General features: G+C 41.6%; 2 protein-coding genes across 5 annotated transcripts in view; both read left to right on the forward strand.

Annotated features, from left to right (window-relative positions):
• The window catches only part of LOC116045413, a 977,204-nt gene that overhangs the window by 564,442 nt on the left and 385,838 nt on the right, over positions 1-26,924 (forward strand). The window lies entirely within an intron of this gene.
• col12a1b (collagen, type XII, alpha 1b) overlaps positions 1-26,924 on the forward strand; it is a 158,383-nt gene that overhangs the window by 39,451 nt on the left and 92,008 nt on the right. For all 4 annotated transcript variants that reach the window (XM_035995046.1, XM_031293032.2, XM_035995045.1 and 1 more), the window contains exons 17-27: positions 2,123-2,272; positions 2,878-2,997; positions 3,370-3,534; positions 4,154-4,300; positions 6,123-6,265; positions 11,288-11,417; positions 14,371-14,516; positions 15,989-16,118; positions 18,264-18,400; positions 22,944-23,073; positions 24,894-25,033. In XM_035995046.1, the coding sequence (XP_035850939.1) occupies positions 2,123-2,272; positions 2,878-2,997; positions 3,370-3,534; positions 4,154-4,300; positions 6,123-6,265; positions 11,288-11,417; positions 14,371-14,516; positions 15,989-16,118; positions 18,264-18,400; positions 22,944-23,073; positions 24,894-25,033 (1,538 nt within the window). The remainder of the gene's footprint in view (positions 1-2,122; positions 2,273-2,877; positions 2,998-3,369; positions 3,535-4,153; positions 4,301-6,122; positions 6,266-11,287; positions 11,418-14,370; positions 14,517-15,988; positions 16,119-18,263; positions 18,401-22,943; positions 23,074-24,893; positions 25,034-26,924) is intronic.

The following is a 26,924-nucleotide window of genomic DNA, read 5'->3' on the forward strand; positions in this document are numbered from 1 at the left end:
AAGTGTGGAAGAAGGCTCTGTTTGCAATTACAGACTTTTTTTTTTTATGATCCCCAGCGTTAGCTGCCGCCAGCATGTATGCAGTTAGGAAAATGTTATGCTTCTCATGAGACCCAGAGGAGGTGCTGACCCTGGGCAGAAATTCTGTAATGGTGAGCAGACACAGTGACCGGCTGCCCACCGAGTGGGAAACAGGCCAGGATGTTCCACCGAGGTTCCACTCAAGGATCCTCGTATATTAAACTAATGTTCTCACATGGCAGGCTGCCTGGTGGAGGCCTTAATCCAGACTTTCTGACAGGTCCATATGGTCTGGCAGAGCCCTTCGGTGCGTCCTTCACACGCTGCAAAAACTTGTGAAAAACCTGACAGTGGAGTGACAAAGTTCTACTTGTGTCCAGCAACAGTTTGTCAAATCACATGACATTTTCTGGAATTTTAAAGTTATTTTTTATCAATTTAACCACCATTGGAAATGTTAAAATTCAACATTGTGTTAGCTTGTTTACCATCACTTTTTATATTCAAATGGGTTTAAAGGATGGCTTGTTTTACGTTATTGGATGTATAGAGGTTTCCGTAAAGGCGACTTCCATTTGATTTGACAGTTTTCTGCAAAATGAAATCATCAACAAACAAGACAATAATACAAAACACAAAGGGGAACTATAGTAGTGGCTACTGAATTTGTATTGTGAAGATTGAGACACAAGGGATGCCTTTAGACAAGATCATAAAATCTGCTCCCAACTCAAGATCCACTTACAGTAGTAGCTTTTTCAAGCATTCAACTGAGTCCTGTGGTTTTTTTATTTGAGCTCAGGCGCTTTCATCCATGTACTCTCAAAGGACATTTCGTTTCCTTTATCAACTCAAGAATAAAACTTCACGGACACCTCCTCTTGCACACATCTAAGATTTATTAAGTTGAGACAGTTAGATGGTAGATAGATAATCCACAAAATTGATACATATACGTCTGCGTGTACGCTAAATTTGGAATGTTTTCACCGCTTTACCTTGCTGTCAGACAGCCATTTACGACGGGGAACTGAAGCCGTTATCTCTGCTCTCTTCAAATCAACCAGCCTCCTTTGACAAAAACATTTTACCTCGCAGAACAAAGGAGTTGCTGCTCTATTGCTGCGTCCTTCAGTTAGTTTGGTGAGTCTATAGTTTGGTGAATCTAAACTAACACTTTAAAACGCCAAACTTTAAGGCAGCCACTGTTCTCAACGCAAAAACAACCAAAGTCAGAATTTCTGCAGCAACGCCAGTTGATTTGTGTCCCACAGTCAGACTGAGCGGGATATTTATTTGCTGAGAGTCTTACTCAGAGACACTGGATCCAGCAGTCGACTGCAGCACACTGGATGCCTCTTAAAGCTGTCTCTGTTTATGACATCTGTTTTTATTAATGATTGTCAGAGGATATTGTTTACCCGACGGTGGTATAACTCAAACAGACTGCGGCCAAGCATCCGACTCAGTTCCTCTTAGCATCTGTTTCTGCGGCCTGCTGAAAAAGAACAGAAAAAATGTAATCGATTGTCTCCTAACCTGTTTTCAATTGCACACACAGGGGCCCAGGTTATAAGTGCCTGGCATCCGCCGGCCATTTTTCAACCCTACAGGTGCCTGGAGCAGGAATGTGCAGTAACTTTGTGGAACAGGAGGCCTCATATATCACACAGTGCCAGAGAGGCTCACTGCTGCTGTTTGAGGGGACGGCCTCAGTGTCGGCCAGAAAAGACCACAGTGCTGGTTCGCCGCTGGATATAAAAATGCTCGCTGTGTTTGAAGAGAGAGAGCGAAAAAAAGTTCCAGAAGAAACGGCAGTTAATCCAGAAATGACAGCTGTTGCACAATGTGTTGCCTATGTGAATTATTTGTGTTACGTAATGCTGTGTAAAACATCCTGCTGTATAAACATCTTGTGATTGTGTGAGACTTTTTGCGACGCACTCTTCTCTGATGTATCCCACAAACCTTCTGAACTTCTTTTTCCCACTTTCCCCACACATTCATTTCTAATGGTTTGTATTAAAAGTGAGCGAGTGCTCGCGGTGCGTGTCCGCGGTGTGTACCAGGTGTCTCGCTCACTCGCCGTCTCTCTCCGCAGACACTCAGTGTAAGACCACAGCGAAGGCCGACCTTGTGCTGCTGGTCGACGGCTCCTGGAGCATCGGCCGCATCAACTTCAAAACCATCCGCAACTTCATCGCTCGCATGGTCAGCGTGTTCGACATCGGCCCCGACAGAGTCCAGATTGGTAATATTTTTACTACTATCACCACAACTGCTCTCTCTGCCGTAATTACTACCTATACTACTACTTTCAATACTGTCCGATAGCTACTACTACCTTTATTGTAACTACCAATTCAGCTCACTTGATAAAACAACTGCTACTACTTTTAATACTACCACTATCTACTTTGTCTCTGGCTCTATATGACATACTTAGAAAGGTGGAAACCTTACCGAACGTTTATACTGCATTGTAAAAATGCATTACAAGTCAGAGTCCAGCCGTTAACATTTTAACCAAGCAAAAGTCTTAAACATACTTAAAGTATTCAGTATCAAACGTTGGTCATTTTGAAGATGATTTTCTTCCAAAGGCTGTTAGAATATTGCTGCGTTCGTATCTTAGTATATGAGATAAAGTAGAGCAGCTTCAACAATAAAATACTGCCGTTGTTGAGTTGTTTAAAGTTTGGTGATTTATCATATTGTATGAGTTTGTCACTGGTGGTCTTGATCTATAAACGTACTAATTACAGCCATTGAATAACTTAAAAGTGCAGTTGTTTTTGGTAAACCTGTTAAGTTGGGAGTTTGTAAGTTTTATTGTGTCCTTGGTGTTTTCTGCAGGTCTGGCTCAGTACAGTGGGGACCCAAAGACCGAGTGGCACCTGAACGCCCACCTGACCAAGGAGTCCCTGCTGGAAGCCATCGCCAACCTGCCATACAAAGGAGGCAACACCATGACAGGTAATTTAACAACAATTTGTCCAATCCACAGCAGGTTAACACTGATGAAGGCCCCAATTTGGAATCAATTTACTTTCCTTATTTGGGTCCATTATGCAGAAAACTGATATTTCTCAAAAACATTTAACGATAAAGTAGATTTTCTTTGTGAGAGTTTAAGTAATACTCAACCAGAAACTTTCCAAATATTCACAGAAACTTCAAAAAACACCTCAAAAAATGGTTCTCTTTGTAACTGTGCAACTATTGGACTATTGTGTTGGCAATAATGTAATGAATGGAAATCATGTTTAATGTTAAAAGCCGAGATTGTTTGATCACCGTGACTGACCATAGAATGATTTCGTGAAATTGTTTGTTTCTGTCACACAGGGATGGCTCTGAAATACATCCTCGACAACAACTTCAGAGAAAATGTGGGGTTGCGTCCCGACTCCCGCAAAATTGGTATCCTGATCACTGATGGAAAGTCACAGGACGAAATCATCTTCAGCTCGGAGAAGCTGAGAGACAGCGGCATTGAGCTCTACGCAATCGGTACGTGATTTTTGTCAGTTTGAATAACATGAAACAAACAGAAATGAGGTGATATTGGCATAGCTTGAATTTCGTCATTGCTTATTTCTTGTTTGTCACGTGAGCTAACAGTTGCTTTTCCATGATTGAGCCCCATAGGCTACATATTCCAAAACAAATCAAGATGGATCTCCTTCCTTTAAGCAGCCGTGAACTTTAATTAGTTCATTCAAATCTAATCAGTCAAGTTCCAAGTCCCTGGAAGTTGATTTTCAAAGCAAACTGAAATGAACTGACACCAGTGTTGTAGTCAAGACAAAGTCATTGCCAAGACCAGAGTGTATGGAGACAGAAACAAGATTGATAACGTTAGCCAGCTAGCTTCGCTAGCATCACTTACACCTAGCTTACCTTTCTTTATGCTTCCTTACTTAGCGCAGATAAAAATTTCAGGTGGTCCCAGCTGTGTCGGTTAGCGTTACATTGCAGAAAATCCAGAGTCCTCTTCATCCAAGACCGAGACAAGGCAGAGTAAAAAAGTGGTTAATTTTGAGACGAGACCTTCAAGGTCTTGAGTACTACAACACTGGCTGACACCATTGGCTGTTTGAAAATAAGCAAATGAAAATTTTTCTCTCAGGTGTGAAGAACGCAGACGAGAACGAATTGAGGTCCATTGCCTCCGACCCCGACGAAATTCACATGTACAACGTCGCCGACTTCAAGTTCCTGGTGGACATCGTTGACGAACTCACCATCAACCTGTGTAACAGCGTCAAGGGCCCAGGTAGGAAAAGAGTCACATCATCATCAGAACTGGTGTGAAGCCCAGTTCAGACCAAAGATTCCCGACAAGACAAAACTGTTTCAGAACGTCACATGGAAAAGTTGCAGCGGTCTGAACCGGCCCGTCTCAGCTCAACTCAAACCAGCTGATGGTTTCGCTGCGACTCAGCTGGTGGAGTCTCCAGAGGCTGGTTTTAGAACCTAAGAGACGTCTCCTGTTTCAACAGCCAATAGAAAAGTCAGCTGGTGGAGTCTCCAGAGGCTGGTTTTAGAACGTAAGAGACGTCTCCTGTTTCAACATCCAATAGAAAAGTCAGCTGGTGGAGTCTCCAGAGGCTGGTTTTAGAACGTAAGAGACGTCTCCTGTTTCAACATCCAATAGATAAGTCAGCTGGTGGAGTCTCCAGAGGCTGGTTTTAGAACGTATGAGACGTCTCCTGTTTCAACATCCAATAGAGAAGTCAGCTGGTGGAGTCAGCTATAAACTACAGAAATAAAATGATCCGTAATCCATTTTATGTTATGTTACAAACCGCTGGTTGAAATGGCAGAGATTTAGACGGAGCCTCAATGACAGCCCGAAAGCACGGTAACGTTACACGGTCAAGCGATGTAGAGAGGTACTGAAGAGAGAGAACGCCCAGCGGCGTTGAATCAGTGAAGCAGTGAATCGGAGAAATAAAATGTGTTTTCGCCGTCATCAGTAGAAATGCAACTGTAGCAATCATCTCAATATCACGAGCGTTATCCACATCCATATTTAGACAAACTTAATGATATATCCAGCTACAAAAAGCCTAGAAGTCGGAAGTTAGGATGGAAGTACAAAGGCGTTGCTATGGAGATGATACACCGTCTTGTCTCGCCTCGTTGGTGTGAACTGGCAGGTTTCAGAACGCTGCAGACCGGCTCGTTGCAAGAAGTTGCAAGTTTCAACTCATCTCGTCGCAAATCTTTGGTCTGAACTGGGCTTTAGAATGAAAGGTTTTCAAACAGGCACGTTTAAAACGGGAACTGCACTAGTTATTCAGTGGAGCTCAGAGCCGCTGCTGCTTGCAGCTGTAATTCCAGCTTCTTCTTTGAATTCGGCTGAGTCAGATTTACACTTTTCAGGAGTTACCTGAAGTGGAGGTCAGGTGAAACCTTTGTAACTTCAGAGAATTATACTACAAAGCCACAGCGTTTAAGACTGACAACCGTACATTTTTAAAAGTTTTACTGTAGGCTTTCATTTGGATTTGCAGGTGCTCGAGGGCGTGAAAGTTGTTCTGCTTAAGAAGGACGACATAAACCTTTAGTCCAAGTAAAGACATACATATCAGCATAATTACACTTCCTTGGTGCTGCTGCTTTCACCGTTTGAATGATGAAACTAATGACTGCTGACAAGGAGAAAGTACAAATTATTAGCAGTCATTGCAATCCCCAGATGAGAACAAAGTGTTCTTTTATTTGCAAATTAATTCTACTCTTCAAAAACAGAAAAACAGAAGATCAGATCCCAAAAAGTGCAGATCGATAAATTTGACTCAATTCTGCCTGACAACCTTGATTATTTCACACAATCAAAAGATGTCGCAACACAGATCCAAGCGTCTGATTGAAACTTTCATGTTGGAACTGTTTTTAGTCCGTAAATCACTTTTAGGAGGGAAAAGGAAAATGATTTACAGCACAGCTGGAGAAATACATTTTTTAAAGTCAGGAGAGCTGAAATATACAGCAGGCCACCGGCTTCAGTGTCAGAGCAACGGGGGCAGGCAGGGTTCACGGTGTGAAATACTTTTACTTGTCGGATCATATTCGTGTTCATTCCTTTTCAGGAGGGGAACTGGAGGCGCCCACAGACCTGGTGACCTCAGAGGTGACCCACCGCTCGTTCCGTGCCACCTGGACGGCACCTGGCAGCCCCGTCGACAAGTATCGCGTCACTTACGTGATGGTGGCTGGAGGACCCACTCAGGAGGTGAGACAAAGCTTCTTACTTTTCCTGTTACTCCCTCCATCGCTCTCTGTTAACCCGATTTTCCACTGGCGCATCTGTGCTGCGTTGCGGCTACGCCCGCGGTTTAGTTCCGTCCTCCGCCACGCGCCATACCACACTGGGAGCGTCTCAGAAGCGGAGCGTCCTGCTGCCTGACTCGCAGATTTTTTTTGTCTCTACAAGTAGTGAAGATCAGTGAAGATTCACACCTCTAGAGACTACCTTCCACTCCAAGCACTCCTGTAATTTAATTCCCTGCCTTCTCTTTTCTGGCGTTGTCCTGATAAAAGGGATCTGTGGTGTCTATTATGTTTTTCCACCTCTGCCCTCCGTCCGTGGTGTTGTAGAGAAGACATATACGATATGTTTTGGTAAATTGACGTTCTAGCTGTTTCACTTCCTGCCCGGCGCGTATCTTGCGTGGAGCGATGTGCTGCTTTACGCACTCTTTTGGAATGCGCCGCGGCGCGTCTGGTGGATTATTAAGCATTGACTTGAATGTCCGCAATTGCTCTCGGGGGTTGCGATGCGCCCGGAACGCAGCACAGACGTAGTGCAGACACAGTGCAGACGTGCCCCGTGGAAAGTAGGGGTTAGTGCTGCTGCTTTTAACTCATGTTTACTTTACATAGCAATAAAACCACACTCATGATATTTCTTTGGTACATCTCAAAGTGTTCACAGTAAGAGAAAAACCAATGATGATTGTATTTGGGTGAACTTTGATCCAGAGAAACACAAGAAAAAAGTTATAATAATCAAAATCGGGGTGGGGGGAGGGTTCTGTATGTGATTCAAAATGTGAGTTTTCCCCCCCCCCTCACATCCTAAAGCTGGTTCAGAACATAGACTGTATCTAAAGATGGACGACGCGTCTCCACTTCGTCCCGCTGTACAAAAGTGAAGCCAAAATATCCCGGATACGGGAGCTGCCGTCTTGTAATTTTGGAGCCAGAGTCTGAGCAGTAGTGATCGGGCGGTGGAGCCGCGGTATCAAAATCTCGCCCACACACCCGCCCAACCAATCACGAGTCAATCTCAGCTGTCAATCATGACGTTTCAGCCCGTTTTTATTGCATCAAATATCTAACAAATACCAAACTTATTAGAAAAATGAACACTAGAACAAACATTAGTGTGATCAGAACGACCTAAAATGACAGAAACCATCTTTAAGAAAAATTAATTAGTTTGGTCCATGTTGTATCCGCCGTTAAAGGGGCAGGGTTTCTAACCTATAGTGCAGCCAACAGAGGGCGATCCAGATGTTTTGGCATCACTTATAAATCCCGTCAACCCCAGGGTCAGATGTAAATAGCCGGTTCTATCATTGTTGTCTGGGATTAGTTGGGCTCTTTTGTTGCAGATATAAAGACTCAGATAATTGGTCTATTTCACAGAACTTAATTAGAGGAAGCCACTCAGTGCGCTTCCTGGTTCATAAACTTTATGTCTCCCATCTGTTGGTGCTGGATACGACCCTGAATATCATATGAACAGCATCTTGTTTGCTTTTTAATTCCCTTTGGCGCTCCCATTAGACCTGGCTTAAACCGGAACAGATAACTCTTTTGTTTGTGTGCCGCACCGGTCTAGTTAGATTTACTACTTTTCTGCCAAGTTGTAAGTAAGTAAGTTGAGATAATGACAGGTTGTCAGTCGCACAAAAAGCACACTAATTGATGCTTAAACCCTCCCCTGTTGTTTATATTCTGGTATGTGTTGTTCTATGTGACAAACCTCACATGACGGGTTCAAAAGCAACTTCTGGAAGTGTTTTTGAAATACCCAAATCTGGCTTTTGTTCAAAGCCCTGTTTACTTGGCCCTCAGGGACTGAAATCTGGACCCCAGTTGCTTTGGTGAACCTGCATTTAGTTTACACTTAACCTCCTGTCAGTCGCGTCTTTAAAAACAGAGCACTGGGTCTTTTCCATCCTTGGTGCTTTTATTGGCCCATGTCAGGTGGAGCCTGTGTGATTATAATCGGGCTCGTCTGAAAACCGGGGTCGAGTTTCCACTGGATCCACTTAGTTTAACGTTACAGACCTCACACTGGGCTGAGACGCCTCGCCACTCTCTTCTCTCATCTGTTAATGTATGAACATACCAACATGAGATGTATGATATTTACTGTACTCGCTGGGTATTTAGTGCAGCAGGTCTTATCTCCAGGGATTTACGGCCAGTGCAACAACAGAGGGAATTCCTAAATCACAAGCAGCCAGAACTAAAAGGGTCAGGGTTGAGGCCATGGCTCGCTGCCAAGAGAGGAAAATTAGAAATGTGTACACTAAATAGACCCAATGATCTGAAGTGGGTGTTTTGTGTATTGTGTGTAAGTGTTTCAAATCTGAATATAAACCTAGAATCTCTTTAACAGTTGATTTGCATGTTTAAGCCCAATAAAAACCACCAGTTTACGCTTCAGAGGTGGGACAAAGTCATAGTTTTGCAGGTCTTCAAGTCTTGACTATGAAGTCCCAAGTCACCTCCAAGTCCTACACTTTGTGTTTCAAATCCTCAAACTTTGTTTTTGAAGTCCTCAACTTTGTTATAAGTCCTAAACTTTGTTTTAAGTACTAAACTTTGTATTTTAAGTACTAAACTTTGTGTTTTTGAAGTCCTCAACTTTGTTACAAGTCCTAAACTTTGTTGTAAGTCCTAAACTTTGTTTTAAGTACTAAACTTTGTTATAAGTCCTAAACTTTGTTATAAGTACTAAACTTTGTTTTAAGTACTAAACTTTGTTATAAGTCCTAAACTTTGTTTTAAGTCCTAAACTTTGTTATAAGTACTAAACTTTGTTTTAAGTCCTAAACTTTGTTGTAAGTACTAAACTTTGTTGTAAGTACTAAACTTTGTTATAAGTACTAAACTTTGTTGTAAGTCCTAAACTTTGTTATAAGTACTAAACTTTGTTGTAAGTCCTAAACTTTGTTTTAAGTCCTAAACTTTGTTTTAAGTCCTAAACTTTGTTATAAGTACTAAACTTTGTTTTAAGTACTAAACTTTGTTGTAAGTCCTAAACACATCTAAACACATCTACCATTCTGGTTCTTTAAATCTGGAATGTGGATTGAATTGATTTGATTTGATTCAGTAAAGCTATCCAGATAACCTCAAGTCTAATCTTGCATCTTAGAGCAGGCTCCACAACTTATGGTACAAAAAAATAATTTTCTTATTGACTAAGTTCTGTCTTTAATGGAGTCCTTAAAGAAATATTTCACCCCCAAAATCATAATTTGTATATTTTTTATTTAATTTACTCACCGAGTGTTGCCCTGAATTCGTGAAGAAAACTTGTTTTTTTGTTGCATGCCTCCACCAAGAATCCAAAAACAGAGAAAAGTCAAAGGACAAACAAAAACATCCTTTTACAAACTCTGACACAACTCGTGCAGTAGAATCCATGTCTCATTTATCCAGACGTATGCTCAGTGCTTCCCAAACACATGCGTTTTACTAAAACCTATTTACAACACTTCCGTATAAACAGTTTCAAGTTTAGGAAGTACTGAGCATATGACTGGATTAACAAGGCTTGGATTATTCTGCACGAGTTGTGTGAGAGTTTGTAAACGGATGTTTTGATATACTTTTGCTGTTCTTAAACTTCAATGCCTCAAGATGATTTTTCTGTTCACAGTGGAGGCACGAGACAAAAACAAAGTTTTATTCAAGTCCTTAAGTTAACACGGGAGGAGTTATTGATATACAAACGGTCATTTTTGGGAGCGAAGTATACCTTTCATAAACATTTTTTTCTGGAAGTGAAAAACAAGAAGAATATTTCCACCTGTTCCCAACCGAAATCTACTTGTTTGTGAGTCTTTTTTGTCTGTATCTTGATTCAACAAAGATTAAAGCGAGCCGCTCCGCTAGAATCAAGTTAAACTTTCACGTAACTTGATTTGTATTGGAAACAGGTTCAACTTAATCAATCACAGACATAAGTAACTTGACAAGGGCGACTTTTTTCCCCCCCAGCAGCTCGAGAGGCTGCAGCCTCTTTGGGTTTGTTTGTCATTTCTCCTCTGGATTTGATTTTCCAGCAGAGCATCACGGGAATGTGACTCTGTTTAGCAGCCAGGTTGGACGTCCCACTTGAGGACTTTCCCACCAGCACACATGAACGCAGCACCACAGTTTCGCTTTCACAGACTGTAATCATCTAATGGTGAAAATACGAGACCTGGACTTCCACCAATCACTGATTGACAGATCGGGATGAAGAGAGACCAAAGCTGCAATCTTCATCCAAATCTTTAACCTTTTCAGATATCAAACTGACATAATCAGATGACAAATTGCTTCACTGCAAGTCAAATATAATTCCCAGTTTTCTGAAACAAAAAGGGCTCAATCCTCTTTGATGAGAGTATGTGTTTATATATGCCTGATTGGTGATTAGAACATTTTCTTCCCGACCTGCTGCACCTCAATAATGAGATGAGAAGTCCTTTCAGATGGCAGTGACTCTGCTCTGAGAGGATAGATTAGATTAGTTGAATAAATGTATTCTAAAATGAGATTTTCTGCTTTTTGAAAAGAACAAAAACTTGGCAGCCTTACCTTCAGCTACTAACCTCCCAAAACACAATATTCATATAAAATATATTATAAGTTTTGGAAGTTGTTGAACTCCTAAAAGACATACAACATTTTAAGTTTTGGGATTATCAGAATAAGAGTCTGAATACTTTATTGATCACCTCAGGGAAATTGTTTAGTTGCAGTTGCTCACAGTCAGATTCAAGGTAAAATAAGAGTAAGAAAAGAGCGAGTCAATAAGTGTATAAAGTGACATACTTTCCATCTTTTCCTCCCTCTAGTTCTCTCTTTCTCTCTTAAACTATACTTTAAAAACCAAAACAAATATTGTCAGAGTGGAAAACTACTGGCCACGGTGTGATAACCCGTCTATTAGTGTTCAATATGTTTGCTTTTTAATGTATGCATCAATCACCAAGGCCAATTCCTTGAGTCTTTATCCTTTCAGCTGCTGGTCGAAGGGTCGGTGAACACCGTAGTGCTGGAAGGCCTGTCCCCTCTGACCGAGTACATCGTCAATGTTTTCTCCGTGGTCGGCGAGGAGAGCAGCGAGCCTCTGAAGGGCACCGAAACCACCTGTAAGTGTTTCCTCTTCCTCCTTCTCCCCCCTCAACACCAAGGGCCCTATCCTAGCCCGACGCAAGTGTCTTTGCTGGTTTAAGACCGACGCAGTTGTCAATTTCCCGTCCAGCGCCCACGTCGTTTAAATAGCAAATGCACCTGCGTCCATCTGTGCACCCATGGGTGTGCTGGTCTTACAGGGAGGTGTGTTCAGGTGCATTATGGACGTATTGCTATCTTGAGGCAGCGGGAAGTGATTGCGCCATTGACCAACGAAAACCTGGTCTAAAGTCAATAACGCAGCATTTCATTGTTATTTTAACAGAGCATTAGTAAAATGCTCCTAAATCATCCTAAAATGCATACACTATGCTTGTTACACACACAGGGACGCACAGCAGCACACACACATGCAGAAGATTACAAATAAAAATATTACGGTGCAAATCCTCCATCATAACAGCAATGCTCCAAGGTCCAAACGCGCCTGGCTTTTAAAGGGAATGGGAGATGATCCCTGATTGGTTGATTGCATGTTACGCCTTAAACACACCTCTGATTAATGAAGACACTAAGTACAACCCTTTAGAACCATGCGCCCGGCGCACGGACCCTTTTTCCCACCGTCAAACTAGCAAAAGTGGATTTGGACACGCCCTAAACGCACCTGCGCCAGGCGCTTCACGCCGTGCGCTTAGATTGTTAAAATAGGGCCCCAAATGTCTAAGGTCACTTCCTCTTTGCTTATTTGTCTCACGAGAGACGTGCTTGATTTCCATGTCCGATGGCCTTTTCGCAAGACACTGGTGGCCCTTTGGGGCGACAGGCGTGACTAAAGAGAAGCAATAAAAGGCGGATAGCGTCATCGCTCTGTTGTGGGAAAGCGTTTTTTTGATTCTTCCATGTGGTTTGTTACACAACTTGATTTCTCTGCTCGTTACCCTGTTTCACACACATCAATGTAACGTGTTCACTCGCTTTTATTTTCTTCCCACAAATCTGCTCTCTGTTTATACAACGTATATATTTAGCATCTGATCAGAGGCGGAAAACTACTTAACACAAACACACACGTCCCATGATGCAATGATGTGAGCTGATGCTAAAACTGTGGTGGGAGAAGTGCGAGTCACTGTAAGCCCTAAAGACAAACAGTTTAAAAGACATCAGGGCTGCGGTTTTTGCGTTTAAATCTTAAATAAACTAATATAATTTAACAGCGCGTTAAGTGCATGGCTCTAAGTGCTTTTATTTGCTCGTTTGTCCTTTAATGTTCGCTTTATTTGTGCTGAAATGTGCGACTGATTTTTACCATGAGCCGATTCACGCTGCCATAAAACAATAAGTGATTGTCGTCCACTTGGACGGCACCAGCCGCCATTAGCTCACTCTGGCTTCATTTTTTAAACTAACACTTGGGCAGGTCATAATGTCCCGCTGAAGGCAGTCTGGAGTCTGTCACTGTGACTCAATCATAAAGTCTGTAAAGGCTGCGAGCTGCGGTTTGGGTGGGGGTGTCCTCAAACAGTCAGGACAGGAGATAACTGTTTGTGCTTAAAAGTGCGAAAAGTGAAATGGCGCTGCGTGAGTGGCAGCCTGTTGTAGCAGCTCTGAACCTTTTTGGTGAAGTTTAGTATACTTCTCATATTTATATTTCTTTTTTTTGCGTTTTTTTCTTCTTCCAAACTATTCTTCAACGTTACATGTGCATATATGGATGGACAACTGTGGAGATTAGCTGTATTTCTTTTCATTCTTTTTTGGACTTTTCATCTTTTTTCAGGAATTTCCCCAGTGTGGGATTAATAAAGTCTATCCTAATGTGCAAAACTACATTCTTAAAAAGCCCCAAAATCACACATTTTCTATGTTAAAACAAAATATAAAATGATGCGTGGTGAAGACGGTACATTCTTTTTCAAAGTAAAAGTCCATTGAATATTTCAGTAGCCACCCAGGGATTGTCCCATTCAATCTTTTTTTTTTTTTTTTTGCAAACAAGAAACCAAATTATTGGGAGGAATATGATTTTTCGTTTACACCAAACCTTATTTATTAAATTATTTTCTGTTCAAGCTCTATACTGAGGAAGCACATTATTTTTTCCACGTGTGCCTGAATTTTGAACATTATCCGTGCATCTGAGGAAACCAATTTATTTATTTTAGTTTTTGGTTTTAGTCGTTATACTTCTGGATTAAATTATTTTGGATACAAGGACGCGCCACTACAGCACTACAGTTTCCTTTCAGTAATACTACCCCTGTCTGTTTTTGTGTTGTGTTCTCACATTTTAAAACCCTAATTTTAACATCCCAAAAAATCTACTTTCTTCAGCGGAAATCTCCTTCAGTAAACCTTCTTTGTTTTAATCCCTGAACCACGTTAAGGAAACCAGGTTACAGGTTTACATGCCATCGAAGAAATAAAAAACAAACCAAAAATGCCCCGCAAAAAATCCAGAATTATTGACCGGACATGTGATACCAAATACTCTGCACATCAAAAACTTTATGGTCTCTTTGGGACATTCTGGGATTTCTTTTTAAAAATGTGATTGATGTTGCTCGCCTGTTTGTATCATTATCCTTTTTCTGTGCCAAAACCTCCTCCAAATATTAAATAGGTCCAAAGAAGTCTCTAAGTCTTCTTCAGATACTTTAAATTACATCAGCATTCATTTGCATTGTTAAAACAGCAAATACAGACTTTTAAGGGCCCACACGCTTGTATTTTGGGTTTCTACTAGAACATGTTGACACGCTTTGTTATACAGTTGTGACCCAACCATACAGAAGTCCTGGCGGCCTCTTTAAAGGCACAGCTTCTGAATACTGGCTGTGTGCATTTCTCTGTGGATTGAGCGTTGAATAAACTCTCACTTTTTTTTACAATATCGGACCTTTTAGACTGTCATCTGTGTCTCGTTGAGCCATTCCTCGCTCTGACTGTGCGTGCGTGTCTTCTCAGTGCCGCTGCCAGCATGCAAGAACATGGAGGTTTTTGATGAGACCTCGAGCACCATGAAGGTGAGCTGGGACGAGGCGGACGGGGCCACGGGCTACATGCTGCTGTACAAATCCATCAACGCCACTGAGCCTCAGCTGGAGAAGGAGGTAAAGTATAACGCCACCTTCACATGCAACTTGTGAGGTTGTGTTTTCAACATGGGACAACTACACCCTAATGAATTCAATTCAATTTTATTCATCGTGTCAAATCATAAGAGTTATCTCAGGACACTTTAAAGATAGCGTAGGTTTAGACCACACTCCCCCCGAGAGCAAGCATTTAGTGCGACAGTGGCGAGGGAAAACTACCTTTTACAACTGCCTTTTCCTGCTGCTGTCGCACAATCTATTGCAATGTGGTCACACCCCTGCCTGTGAGTGATGGGAAACTGAGTCTTCATTGGAGATATCAGGAGTAAACAGTGGAAGGAAAACAGAGTGTATAAACAGACAAACTAAATGAGAGAAACATGCGATTAAAGTCCCCACAATGTGAGCAAGCACACTACAACACACACACAAAGCCACACACACACACACACACACACACACACACACACACACACACACACACACACCTTAATTTGTGTGCTCAGCATTTCCACAATGATTTTATAAGATCGGGCTTCTGCTCGCGCTGCCTTACTGCTTCCAGATGGCGATGAGCGCTTCGCAGAAAGAGAAGTGGACTTTCGCAGCGCGGCTCAGGCCAGGCCTGCAAAAAGCAGAGTCCTCCGACACGCTGGGTAATGGGAAAGGATTAGCTCATGAGGACTGAAGTCATCGGCATGATTTAAACAGAACAGATGCTAGTGGTGTTGACCTACATGTGCAATTATACAGCAGAGGGACATGTAAGCGATGATTTAATGTATAGTGATATAAAAAAAAAAAAATACGCAGCTGAAGTGTGAATCAGGACCTCAAAATGAAGTGCATTATTTATCAAGATGAATCATTTGACATGAATTAATCATTAACATGATGTTATAGTGCATTTTAAACTTAGCGTGTTAGCAGTGAAGTCAGGGGTGTCCAACTCATTTTAGTGCATGGGCCACATACAGCCCAGTTTGATTTCAAGTGGGCCTTTGTTTGGAAGCTTTCTCTTATTTTGCGAGGACGGTTCGCCGAGATGTGTTTTTGGAGGCATTTTGTGCGAGAGATGGGCTACGGTTGCTGAATCTGTCTCCGTGTTGGATCAACGGTTTGGAGAAACAAGTTTAAAACCACTGCATGATGACCGATTAATAACTACTCCAAATATGTCCCTTTCTCTTGTGTAGACGGGTGCAAGTACATAATAAACACTCTATTTACAAAAAAAGATGATGAACAACCTGAGATATCTGAAGAAAAATAAGTGCAATTTCAACAATATGTCTCAATATGTTTTTAACTGGTCAGGATAGAAAAGAAAATGAGTCTGATAGTGGGGCCCAATGTTGTATTCCTTGAGCACTGAAAGGTGATGTGAACACACCAAGCACACTGGCTTCTCATAGGCCAAGTAGTTAATTTTTTTGGAAAACCTGACACTCTGTGTCCACTTTCAAGTCCTGTCTTTCCCCCGATAGGTACGTGTTGGCGGGGATATAACTAACGTCCAGCTGGTGGAGCTGATCCCCAGCACAGCATACACCATCACCCTTTATGCGCTGCATGGAGAGGCTACCAGCGACCCTCTGGAGGGGAGAGGAGTCACCTGTAAGTGATCCAGAACTGATTCTATACCGTACTTTACATGTGTTTTAGCGTTAGACATTTCTCAGAGGCAGAAATGATCTGTTTGAATTAAACCTCAATTGGCAAAGCAATAGAACCACAGCTTTACTGTGAAGTTACGTTAGACTGAAGCTCAGTTTGAAATAAGAGTGACAAGTTTTCATGGTGGAAATAAGTATCAAAATGCCTGTAAAAAACACTGCACGCCCCCATTTTGGAGAAGCAGGCAGGAGTACCGACACGGAAGCTAAGCAATGTCCTGCTGTGGACGGGGGCAGCAGCTAAACGCATTTTAGAAACCTTAAGACATGTATATTGGTTAAAGTGGGCGCTACGTTGCTGTCAGACAGCCCTTTACGACGGGGAACTGAAGCCGTTATCTTTGCTCTTCTCAAAGCCACCAGACTCCTTTGACAAAAACAGTGATTTAACACGAGGGTTGCTGCTCTACCGCTGCCTTCATCGCTTAGTTTGTGTTATTTCTCATTTCTCGATAATCACTGATTGTGTTGCTGCTCGACAAACAATAACTCTCGCTTCAAAGCCAGCAGACTCATTTAACAAAACCAGTCATTTTACCTCGCAGAAAACGGGAGTTGCTGGTCTTCCGCTGCCTCCGAGGTTAGTTTGTTCAGAATCGGAAAGGAGTTTATTGCCACAGTAGTTACCCCACGTGGGGTAACACAAACAAACATTAATACATTTAGTGGGGGGGTTTAACACTTTTGCATGGTACTGTATCCATGTCACATTCTCATTAGGGCCTGAGCCCCCCTAAAGGTCTGATCCTAGAATTGCCCCTGATAAAAGGACTGTTTTTGTAAAAGTAGTCCGGTGGCTTTGAAGAGAAAAGTATTGTTTTTCGAGCTGCAACACAATCAGTGTTTATCAAGAAATGTTAGAAAGTATTTGAACACATCTTCTCTCAAATGTATGTATTTCTGGTAGCCTGACAAGCCAGACCCACATCCAGATGTTGGTCTGGGAACTCACCATTGGCAGGGCTCAATCCGAGGGGCGGGATAAGCGGTGGTCTTTCAAATTCCCTCTGAACGCAATAGGATAGCTCTACAACTAACCAGAGCAACGCTAGTTGATAGATTAAACTTTAAACTCCGAACACATCCTCCTTTTTTAAGAACGACTTCAGTGCCGTTCTTTGTTCTTTTCTCAAAGAAAAGCTGAACTCCAAGTCTTCCAGAGTCGCGGCCAAAGCCGATTCCAAAGACAGCTGTTAGCCAGCAGCAGCAGCCATCTTCTTTGTTTTCAAGTAAATTCACGCGTAACCGCTGCAACTCTGACGTCATTAAGTTAAGCCCGCCCACCGACTCTATACACGATGTGATTGGCCCGGCTAGAGTTTGGTTTTTCCAGCTTGCAAGCCAACAGAGAGTTACTAGACGACTCTGGATGTCTAGTAAATGTAATTTGCTGCCGCTAGGGTGCGTCTAGATTTCTAGGCTATATTTCTAAAGGGATAATTGCCATGTTATGTTCACTGCATTATGTTTACAAGATACCAGAACTTACATCTTTTAAAATGTAACTTGTTTTATTAGAAAAGGTAAGAAGCTTAACGATTTTGAAGTTAAAAATTAAAAAAATTAAAATCAATTGCTGACATTAGGAGAAACTATAAACTAACTAGAAATTATTAGAGGTAATAACAGGAGGGTATACATCAAAAGGGCAACACATCCGTGGTAGAAAGGTGTAAGAACGGCATCGAGATTTATTTTTGAACTTTGAACTTTGTCCCAGTAGTTGGGGTATTTTTCACTTGACTTTACTTTAATGAGTTTTATTTGCATGTCAGCAGATTTTTTTTATAAGAGCTGGATCACATCTCCTACAAGCTGGAGTTTATATTTTGAATTGAGAACTTATTGATAGAAAGCAGATGCACTGAAAAGCAGAATATCCAACGCAGCAGCACTTTTAAAAAACAAAAGAGAGAAAAAAGAAGCTGCTGTCTCTGTTTTTCAGCTCTCTGGTAAGTTCTGGTCAGTCAGCATCTTTTTATGTCTTCACAAACATTTTGAACCGTGAAGATGGGATTGTACAGTTGTTTTTTTTTATCCTTCAGTCAGGATGGTTTTTAAATGTCCGTTCCCCGTCCTCCCTCAGTGCCCATGCCTCCTGCTGGAGTCCTGAGAATCACCGATGTCACTCACAGCACCATGAGGCTCAACTGGGACGCTGCTCCCGGAGCCGTCCGCAAGTACATGATCACCTACAAACCAGAGGAGGGAGACCTGAAGGAGGTACAGCCCAGGTTTTGTCTTTTCAGTGTTACCTCACAGTACACAATTAGATTAGATAGACTTCATTGATCCCAAATTGGGAAAGTTCAGTGCTACAGCAGCAACATATCACACACAGCACACGTACAGAATATACAAGAAATAATAAATAGGTTAGAATACAAGAACAACTATTCAAAAACGAAGATAAGGGCGCCCGGATAGCTCAGTTGGTAGAACAGGCGCCCATATATAGAGGTTTACTCCTCGACGCAGCGGGCCCAGGTTCGACTTTGCTGCATGTCATTCCCCCCCCTCTCTCTCCCCTTTCATGTCTTCAGCTGTCCTGTCAAAATAAAGGCCGGAAATGTCCAGTAAAATAATCTTAAAAAAAAAAAAAAAAAAAAAAGAAGATAAAAAAATACAATGGAAAGAATGTACAAACGTATATATACAAGTGGCAAAGAAAAATGTACAACCTACTTAAATAGTATTTATAAAGATAAAAGTGTAACCTATGTATGTGCAAGTTGCACTTAGTGCAGTATGGTGATGTGTGTGAGTCGTATCTAACACTCAGTGATGAAGTGTTAAAAGGTTTTATTGCCTGTGATAGGAATGATTTCGGGTAGCGGTCGGTGCGACACCGATGACTTCATATCCACCAAATCCATCATTATTAAAAGGCTGAAAAGCAATCTGAAGAGGTTGTGTAACTGTACCTTTTTCATTTAGGAAGAGTTATGAACAAACCACAAATGTTAGAATACTAAAATGAAATATTAAACATATCAGGGGTACAGTTGTGCTCATAAGTTTACATAACCATGCTAAAGTAGACAAAAAGAGGAATAAAAAAATCATCTTTTGGAAATTGATCTTACTATTAAATTCCCATAGAGGCAGGCAGATTTTTATTTTTAAAGGCCAGTTATTTCATGGATCCTTCATCACATACCCTTCACCATACCTAGAGATTGGCATGGGGTACTTTCCATAAAATCATCTCTCAATGCAAATCAAACCAGCTATTAGGCTACCTGAAATACAACCATGTCATATTCTCTGTTTTTCGCTTCCTGAATATGAGGATTTTGCAGCTTTTCTCCGTTTACTTAACTGTAACTGTAACTTGTCTGTGTGTGTGTGTGTGTGTGTGTGTCTGTGTGTGTTGGGTGCGTTTGTGTGTGTGTGTGTGTGTGTGTGTGTGTGTGTGTGTGTGTGTGTGTGTGTGTGTGTATGTGTGTGTGTTAAACCATTCTGAAGAAAGTATTGTGGTGCTGCAGAGACGTCCCAGTCTACTAATGGTATCCAACTGAATAAATCCTCGCAAAAATCTTTTTTTTCGATGAAACTGAGAATGATGATCCAAAAATGACCATTCCCTCCAATATTGTAAATCACATTGCAATCGCAATATCAGTAAAAAAAAATAAAAAATCGCAATCAGATATTTTTCTCATATCGTGCAGCCCTATTTTTAAAAACTATTTTATGACATTTTATAAACTAAGCAATCAAAAAAAAAAAAATTGACACATTCGTTGATAATTAAAATAATTGCCAGTTGGAGTTAAATTGGTGACTAGAACCATTACAAATGAACATGGGGTTTGATTTTACCTAAATGGGCCTAACAGTACAGTAATACATGTGTCTAACCAACTTAAACGATTAACAGGCTCCATTTTGGCATCGTATATAACCTTCCATTTACTTTAAAAGACATCAATTTTCCAAGATCATGAAAGATATTCATCTTCAGCGATGACTGTGTGGGTTTTGTTTCTTTTGGAATCCTGAGCAGCATTGTCCTTTGTCCTTGTTGTGCAATTCAAAGACCGTCTAAACGGTCTGAATCACGTTCATTTGTACAGCGGGGATGTACAGCTGTGACCTTTTCTATTGGCAGGTATCAGTCGTTGCTCTCTTACCGCAAAGTGGCTGCAACACTTGGAAATGTCAATATTGTTTGTACGTTTATTCGAAGGAGGCTTTAAACAATAAAACCCACGCAGAGATTTTCGTAAGCGTGAAGTTTAGTCGTTGGTGATATCTTCGTTCTGGGAAAGTGACCAAGTCGTGACCAAGTCAAGAGTTGCAGCCGGCCTCTCAGCGGAGCAGCAGCTCCCCTTCGTTGGCTCATTCTGAGAAAAGCAGTCTGCTGGCAGAGGAGCGCTGGCTCAGGCCGCCAGCTCAGCCTGATTGGATCATCCCAGCACCACTCCGTTCTCATAATTTCTCGCTTGGACGTCAGCGGAGGACAAACAGTCTGGGATGAATCGACAGCTGAAGGTGCCTGTCGGTGGACACCTGCAAAACGTTTCCAGAAAGCTCTGATGGATGACCTGCAGCAGCTCAACTCCTCTTAAGGATTACTGCTGAGGACTTCTTGTCTCTATAGAAGAACACATTGGATTACTGCCTGCCGAGTTATTTTTTCTCTGCTGTTGCTTACTTTGCTAAGCTCTCCCCTGAAATGGAAAACTCTGGAAATGAGTGAGACATGACTCCCTGATACTTTGACCTTCCAAATATTTTATTTATCTCTGCTTATCTTGGTGACTATATTAATTCACATCAAACCGTAAAAATAGCCCAAAAGACTAGAGCTGCTGATGTGATTTGTAGCGTATGAAAACATGTTATTAGCAACACATAGGCTTCAAGGGATTCATATCCTTCTTATACTAGGGGTGTGAATCTTCACTGGTCTCACGATTCGATACGATTACGATATCCCGATGCATCACGATATACTTCTTTTATATACTGCTACACGTGGTTTTCATCAACAAATTCAAGAATGAACTAACCTTTTCATTGCATCTGCTCTTAAAAACGACACTTCCTGAATGTAGCGGAGTCTGAACACAACAGACAAAAGGCGAAAACAAAAAAGCAGTGGCTGGAAACATCAACATCAGTAGGCAATAATCGATTATGGTCTGTCACTGCATCGATGCAGAATCGCCTAGATGCAATGATTAATTTCAACACCCCTAGCTTATACTAGCTTATTGATCTTTTTCTTTGCTTTTCTGTTTTAAAGGAACACGCCGACTTATTGGGACTTTAGCTTATTCACCATATCCCCCAGAGTTAGATAATTCTAAGAAGGCGAAGCACTGCTACTTCTGCTACCTGGGCGGAGTGATATTACTCTCCAACTCTGAGCGAACTCCAGGCGAACTCTCTGCTCCTCACCACGGGGCTTCTCAGGTGCTGCAAGCAAATCACACCGCCCAAGTAGCAGAAGTAGCAGTGCTTCTCCTTCTGAGAATATAGTTCCCAGTATGTATACGGTTAGAAGATGGCTGTGTCTCATGTGACCTTGTTATTTGTACACGCTGTGACTATACAAATCACAACATGTAAATAGGAAAATGTTGGCGTTATTTTGTCACTTATTGGGAGCAGTAGGCTAGATGGAGCCAGTTACATCCAGGATCTGTGCTAAGCTAGGCTAACGGTGGGTGCGTCAGACAGAGTTATGACACGCACAGAGATGAGAAGGGACTTGTCTAACTCTGGGGGATACGGTGAATAAGCTAAAGTCCCAATAAGTCAGTGTGTTCCTTTTAAACATCATAAAATATAGCTTCTACACCCCAAAATTCCTACCACTTGCTTTGCCACGCAACATCTAGCTTATAAAGGAGTACTACATTTACTCTTGGTGAAACGATTTCAGCTCAAGGTCCATTTAGTAGCTTTTCTGGAGTTTTTGATCATATCCCATCAGCAGACTTCTCGTCCAGAAAGGAGTATGTTTCAAAAGCCTTGGGTAGGAGTTTTAAAATCCTGACAAATTTCGAAATCAGGTTGTATCATAATACATAAGAGAAATTTCAAAATATTTTTTCAGTGGTTACACAAACAACCCAAGTTCCAAGCTGTTTAGCTCATCCGCACTGTTGCTGTCTTTAACTACAGTCTAATAATGAAGATTTAGAACGGCAAACAAACACAGGCATCATAGGTGTTCGATTATACTGTGTTGTTACTAGAAATTAGAAAAATAATTTCCAGTTGCCATCATATAATATCACATTACTCAAAAACGATAAGCATCAAAATAGAAATACGTTTTACTGTAATTGAGTCTTGTAAGTTTGACCTGATGGAGAAACCATCATGAATTATTTTTAACGCATTTGTTCAATTGCCACCAACTTTAGATGACACATGCACATTTAAACTCTGATTGATTTAGCTAAATCTGATGACATTGCCCCGATATGTAGCACTATGAGAACATGATAATTTACCAATAGCGTGGTGGTCATCATTTTTTAGTCTGGGAAAACTTGAGATTTGCTCTGCAAGTCCGTCTGGCCAAGAGCCCATTCAAGCCCATTTCCAATTTTTCCAAATCGAGGCACCAATCAGAACCGTTGAGGTTGGATTTTGGTGTTCTCCAGAAACTAGCTGCCTCTGTGTGTTTTGATGCAGATTAAAAACCTTTTCTATGACTAGAATGACAAAATTGGAGGATTGTGCAGCCTCAGTTAATGCATGCAAGTGATTTTGAGTTTCTGACGATTGAATTTCTCACTGGCAGGCTGAAGTCAACGGGGACATCACCACCCTGGACCTGTCCAGCCTCATCTCCCAGACTGAGTACGATGTGGCCATCACACCGATCTACGATGTGGGACCTGGATCCCCAATGCTCGGAAGCGCCATCACAGGTCTGAATCTGCTTTTCATTCTTGTCTTTTTGTTCATCCAGCAAAGAAAAAATGCATGGCCAGGGATTAGAGAGAAAATACTGTAAAACTATCCTTGAACTACGTCAAACATGACTATGCTGACAACCCCTCTCCAGTGCCTGGACAGTACATGTGTTGAAGAGACGTGTATTGTGTCTGTGATGGTGATGAGTTCTGTATTAACTTTGACTTCACTTCCCCTGCTGGACTGAAAACAGCTTCCAGAGAGGCTGGACTCGCACTGTGTGTGATCATTTACTGCATTGGCTCTGTTTATCGCTAGTCCTTTGTGAACTGTGGAAAAACACACAAATGTTTGTGGTGTTGTGAGGACTCAACATCATAGATTTTGTAGCTCCTAACACTAAGCTAACCTGGTTCCAGAGCCTCCAAATGACTGCCCAACATTCACTAAGTGATTCAAAAATATCCAGTGTTGCTTATTGACAAGTCTTTTTTTCCCTGGTTGGAGAAACAATCAACCAATCAGAGCTTTGTAGGCAGGTTTAAGAATAGGGATGTCGTCTTCCTACATAGCTAGCTACATTCATGAGACAAAGCAATAGATAAATAAGCAGGAAGGTTTTGGTCAAAAGTCAAAATATAGAAATAACCATTTAACTGACATATTTCTTTTATTTATAAGTTAACTCCTCCAAAGCTTTCGTGTTTATAGAAAATAAAAATTAACATCAGCAGGGCGGACATGCACGTATTTGAGCAATTTTTTAGGTAAAAAAAAGAAGACATTACAGAGCCGGGGGAGGGGAGTAATATTCCAAGAAAAAACTCACAACAACACTCTTTAATCTTGGATATTCGATTCGATAATCAGAGTTTTTTCACAGAATATTTTGCCCCAGCTCCGGAATTTTTTTAATGTTCTTTTAGTCCCCATCCCAACAAGACATTGTCTAACAAGAACACAATGTCCGACTGAATGAACAAAGTGATATAAAAATGGAGATTCATTCTGGATACACTACAGCAGTGGTTCTCAAACTTTTTTCAATAATGTTCCCCATTTGAATTGTGTTTTTAAGCCAAGTACCCCCTGACCAGCGATAGATTTACCAAACAACAGCCATGTAACTGAAAAACATTTAAATGCTGATGGAAAAAAGGCAACAAAAAAACCTAAAAACTTGGAAAAAGTCGATAGAAAGAAGGAAGTAAGACAAGAATAGGTGGAAAATAGTATCAAAAACTTAGAAAACAGCGACAGACTTGTAAAAAAAACACAGTAGAAAGAAGGAAGACAAACTTAAAAAAAAAAAGACAAAAACTTTGACAAACTTGGAGAAAACTTGAAGAAGACAAAAAGGATGGAAGGAAGGAAAAGCAAGAACATGTCGAAAATAGTGACAAAAAGCGACAAAAACGTTTTTTAAAAGTGACAAAATAAACGCTCACGTACCCCCTGCAGTCCTCCAAAGTACCCCTTGGGGTACACGTACCCCCATTTGAGAAACACTGCTCTACAGTATACTCCAACCTTCACCTTAAACCAAGTATTTAAGAAGTGAGGGCCAAATAATATGTCCTCACTGTCAAGGTAAACAATCTGGTCCTTGCAAAGACAGCAGTACAAGACCACACACACACACACACACACACACACACACACACACACACACACACACACACACACACACACACACACACACACACACACACACACTGTCCTACACAGTGCAGTCAGCTACAGTAAATAGCCTTCATATGATGTTGCCTCATCTCTCAGACCTCGTAATCACCAACACATCTTTCCTCTGTCTTGTTTCTGTCTGTATAAACAGATGTTGTTCCTGCCCCCAAGAACCTGCAGTTCTCTGAGGTGACCCAGACCTCGTTCAGAGCCACGTGGGAGCACGGGGCCCCGGACGTGTCCCTCTACCGCATCGGCTGGAACAAGAAGGGCGAAAGCAACCCCCAGTTTGTAAGTTAGCCAGTATGGGCCGGGGTAGCTATTTTTTACTGTGTTAGCTACAGTCTGAATTCAAATGCAGCCTTTCGAAAGAGCAAAGTCAAAACAAAGACCAGACCAGCAAGACTTTTGTTCAAGACCAAAAAAGTAAACAATATTTGTCTTATCATATTATAGTGTTTTTGTAATTCTGGGAAAGAAACTGAGGTGGACAAAGACATGTTTCCGAAAGGTTTTTAGTAGTGCTGTCAGTTAAACGCGTTATTAACGGCGTCAACGCAAACCCATTTTAACGGCGTCAATTTTTTTGTCGCGAGATTAACGTTCTTTTTGGCCTAGCAAACTTTGTAGTTTTTTTCACATGCTGTTGCAACAACTAGTAACGTTAGAAAAACTACAACACCACACCGGATCTAGCTAGACCGGAAACTAAACAACAGGCACGCCGCACACACTTGTTTGGGCTTGCGAGCCGGCCAAAGAGTAGTAGGCTAACGTTACGTTTTGAGTGGATGGCGAGCGCGAGACACCGAAATGGATGCCAATAAGATTCTGAATGGAAAGTTTACTTTTAAAAAGTTGCCAAATGGTTCCATTGACAAGACCAAAGTCTTGGCTGATGGCCACGAACACAGCTGATGGCCAAGCACACAGCTCATGGCCAAGAACACAGCTGATGGCCAAGCACACAGCTCATGGCCAAGAACACAGCTGATGGCCAAGCACACAGCTGATGGCCACGAACACAGCTGATGGCCAAGCACACAGCTGATGGCCAAGAACACAGCTGATGGCCAAGAACACAGCTGATGGCCAAGAACACAGCTGATGGCCAAGAACACAGCTGATGGCCAAGAACACAGCTGATGGCCAAGAACACAGCTGATGGCCAAGAACACAGCTGATGGCCAAGCACACAGCTGATGGCCAAGCACACAGCTGATGGCCAAGCACACAGCTGATTGCCAAGCACACAGCTGATGCGAATTCTCCGCCCCCTCGTCAAAGCCAGGCGACAAAAGCACAAAGCAAGCCGATCCACTTTTCCATGTTGATAAGAGCATTAAAATGAGAAAAAATAATGGGACAAAAAGAAATCAAGGGACATTTATAATAGATAAAAATGTGCGATTAATTGTGAGTTAACTATGACATTAATGCGATTAAATATTTTAATCCTTTGACAGCACTAGTTTTTAGAAGAGTTTAGAAATCTAACAGAGCTTAGACTAGACATCTGGCATCTGGACTTGTATCCAGATTGTATCTGGATTTGTTTTTGTCCTCTTTACTTTTCCCTTTGTCATCAAAAAAGCATCTTGAGCAGCTGGATAAACTCTCCAGTCAAGTTCTGTGTCTTGAATTATGCAAATGAGCTCTGCTCAGGCAGCACCGTCTGTCTACAGTGACACTAAACATCTGGTTTGAGTTGCCTCAACCAATGGTGAAGGTTTTCGCCTGCAGCCTCAGTATTTTATTCTTCTGAATAAAACTGCAGAAGTGCAGCTCTGAGTTCAGGTACTGCTCCGACTTTCTGATCTTCTCGTAACGGTCCAGCCTCTCTAACGTGTAGACTGGGTCGGTTAAGTTATGATTATGAAACTGGGTATGGTTTTGTTTAAATGAAACATTACAAATTGTCTTATTATTGAAGTAAAAAAGAAGACAAGAATGATCCGTTGTGGTTTCACAGGTCCCTTAAACTGACATGCCTCACAAAACCCAGTTATTGTGTTCGCCAAGACACAAAGTAAAAATAAATCCAGTTCAGCTGAGGCAACAATAATGCTCTCTTTGTTTTCTTCTTGTTATATTTTGGCCCTCCACGTTTGTTTTTGCTCCCCCACCCAGCAAACACTTGTGTGAATGAAATCCATATCAGGTTGTTCATTGCAGTCTTAGT

This window comes from Sander lucioperca, chromosome 19 (assembly GCF_008315115.2).
Source record: "Sander lucioperca isolate FBNREF2018 chromosome 19, SLUC_FBN_1.2, whole genome shotgun sequence".
Taxonomy (NCBI): Eukaryota; Metazoa; Chordata; class Actinopteri; order Perciformes; family Percidae; genus Sander; species Sander lucioperca.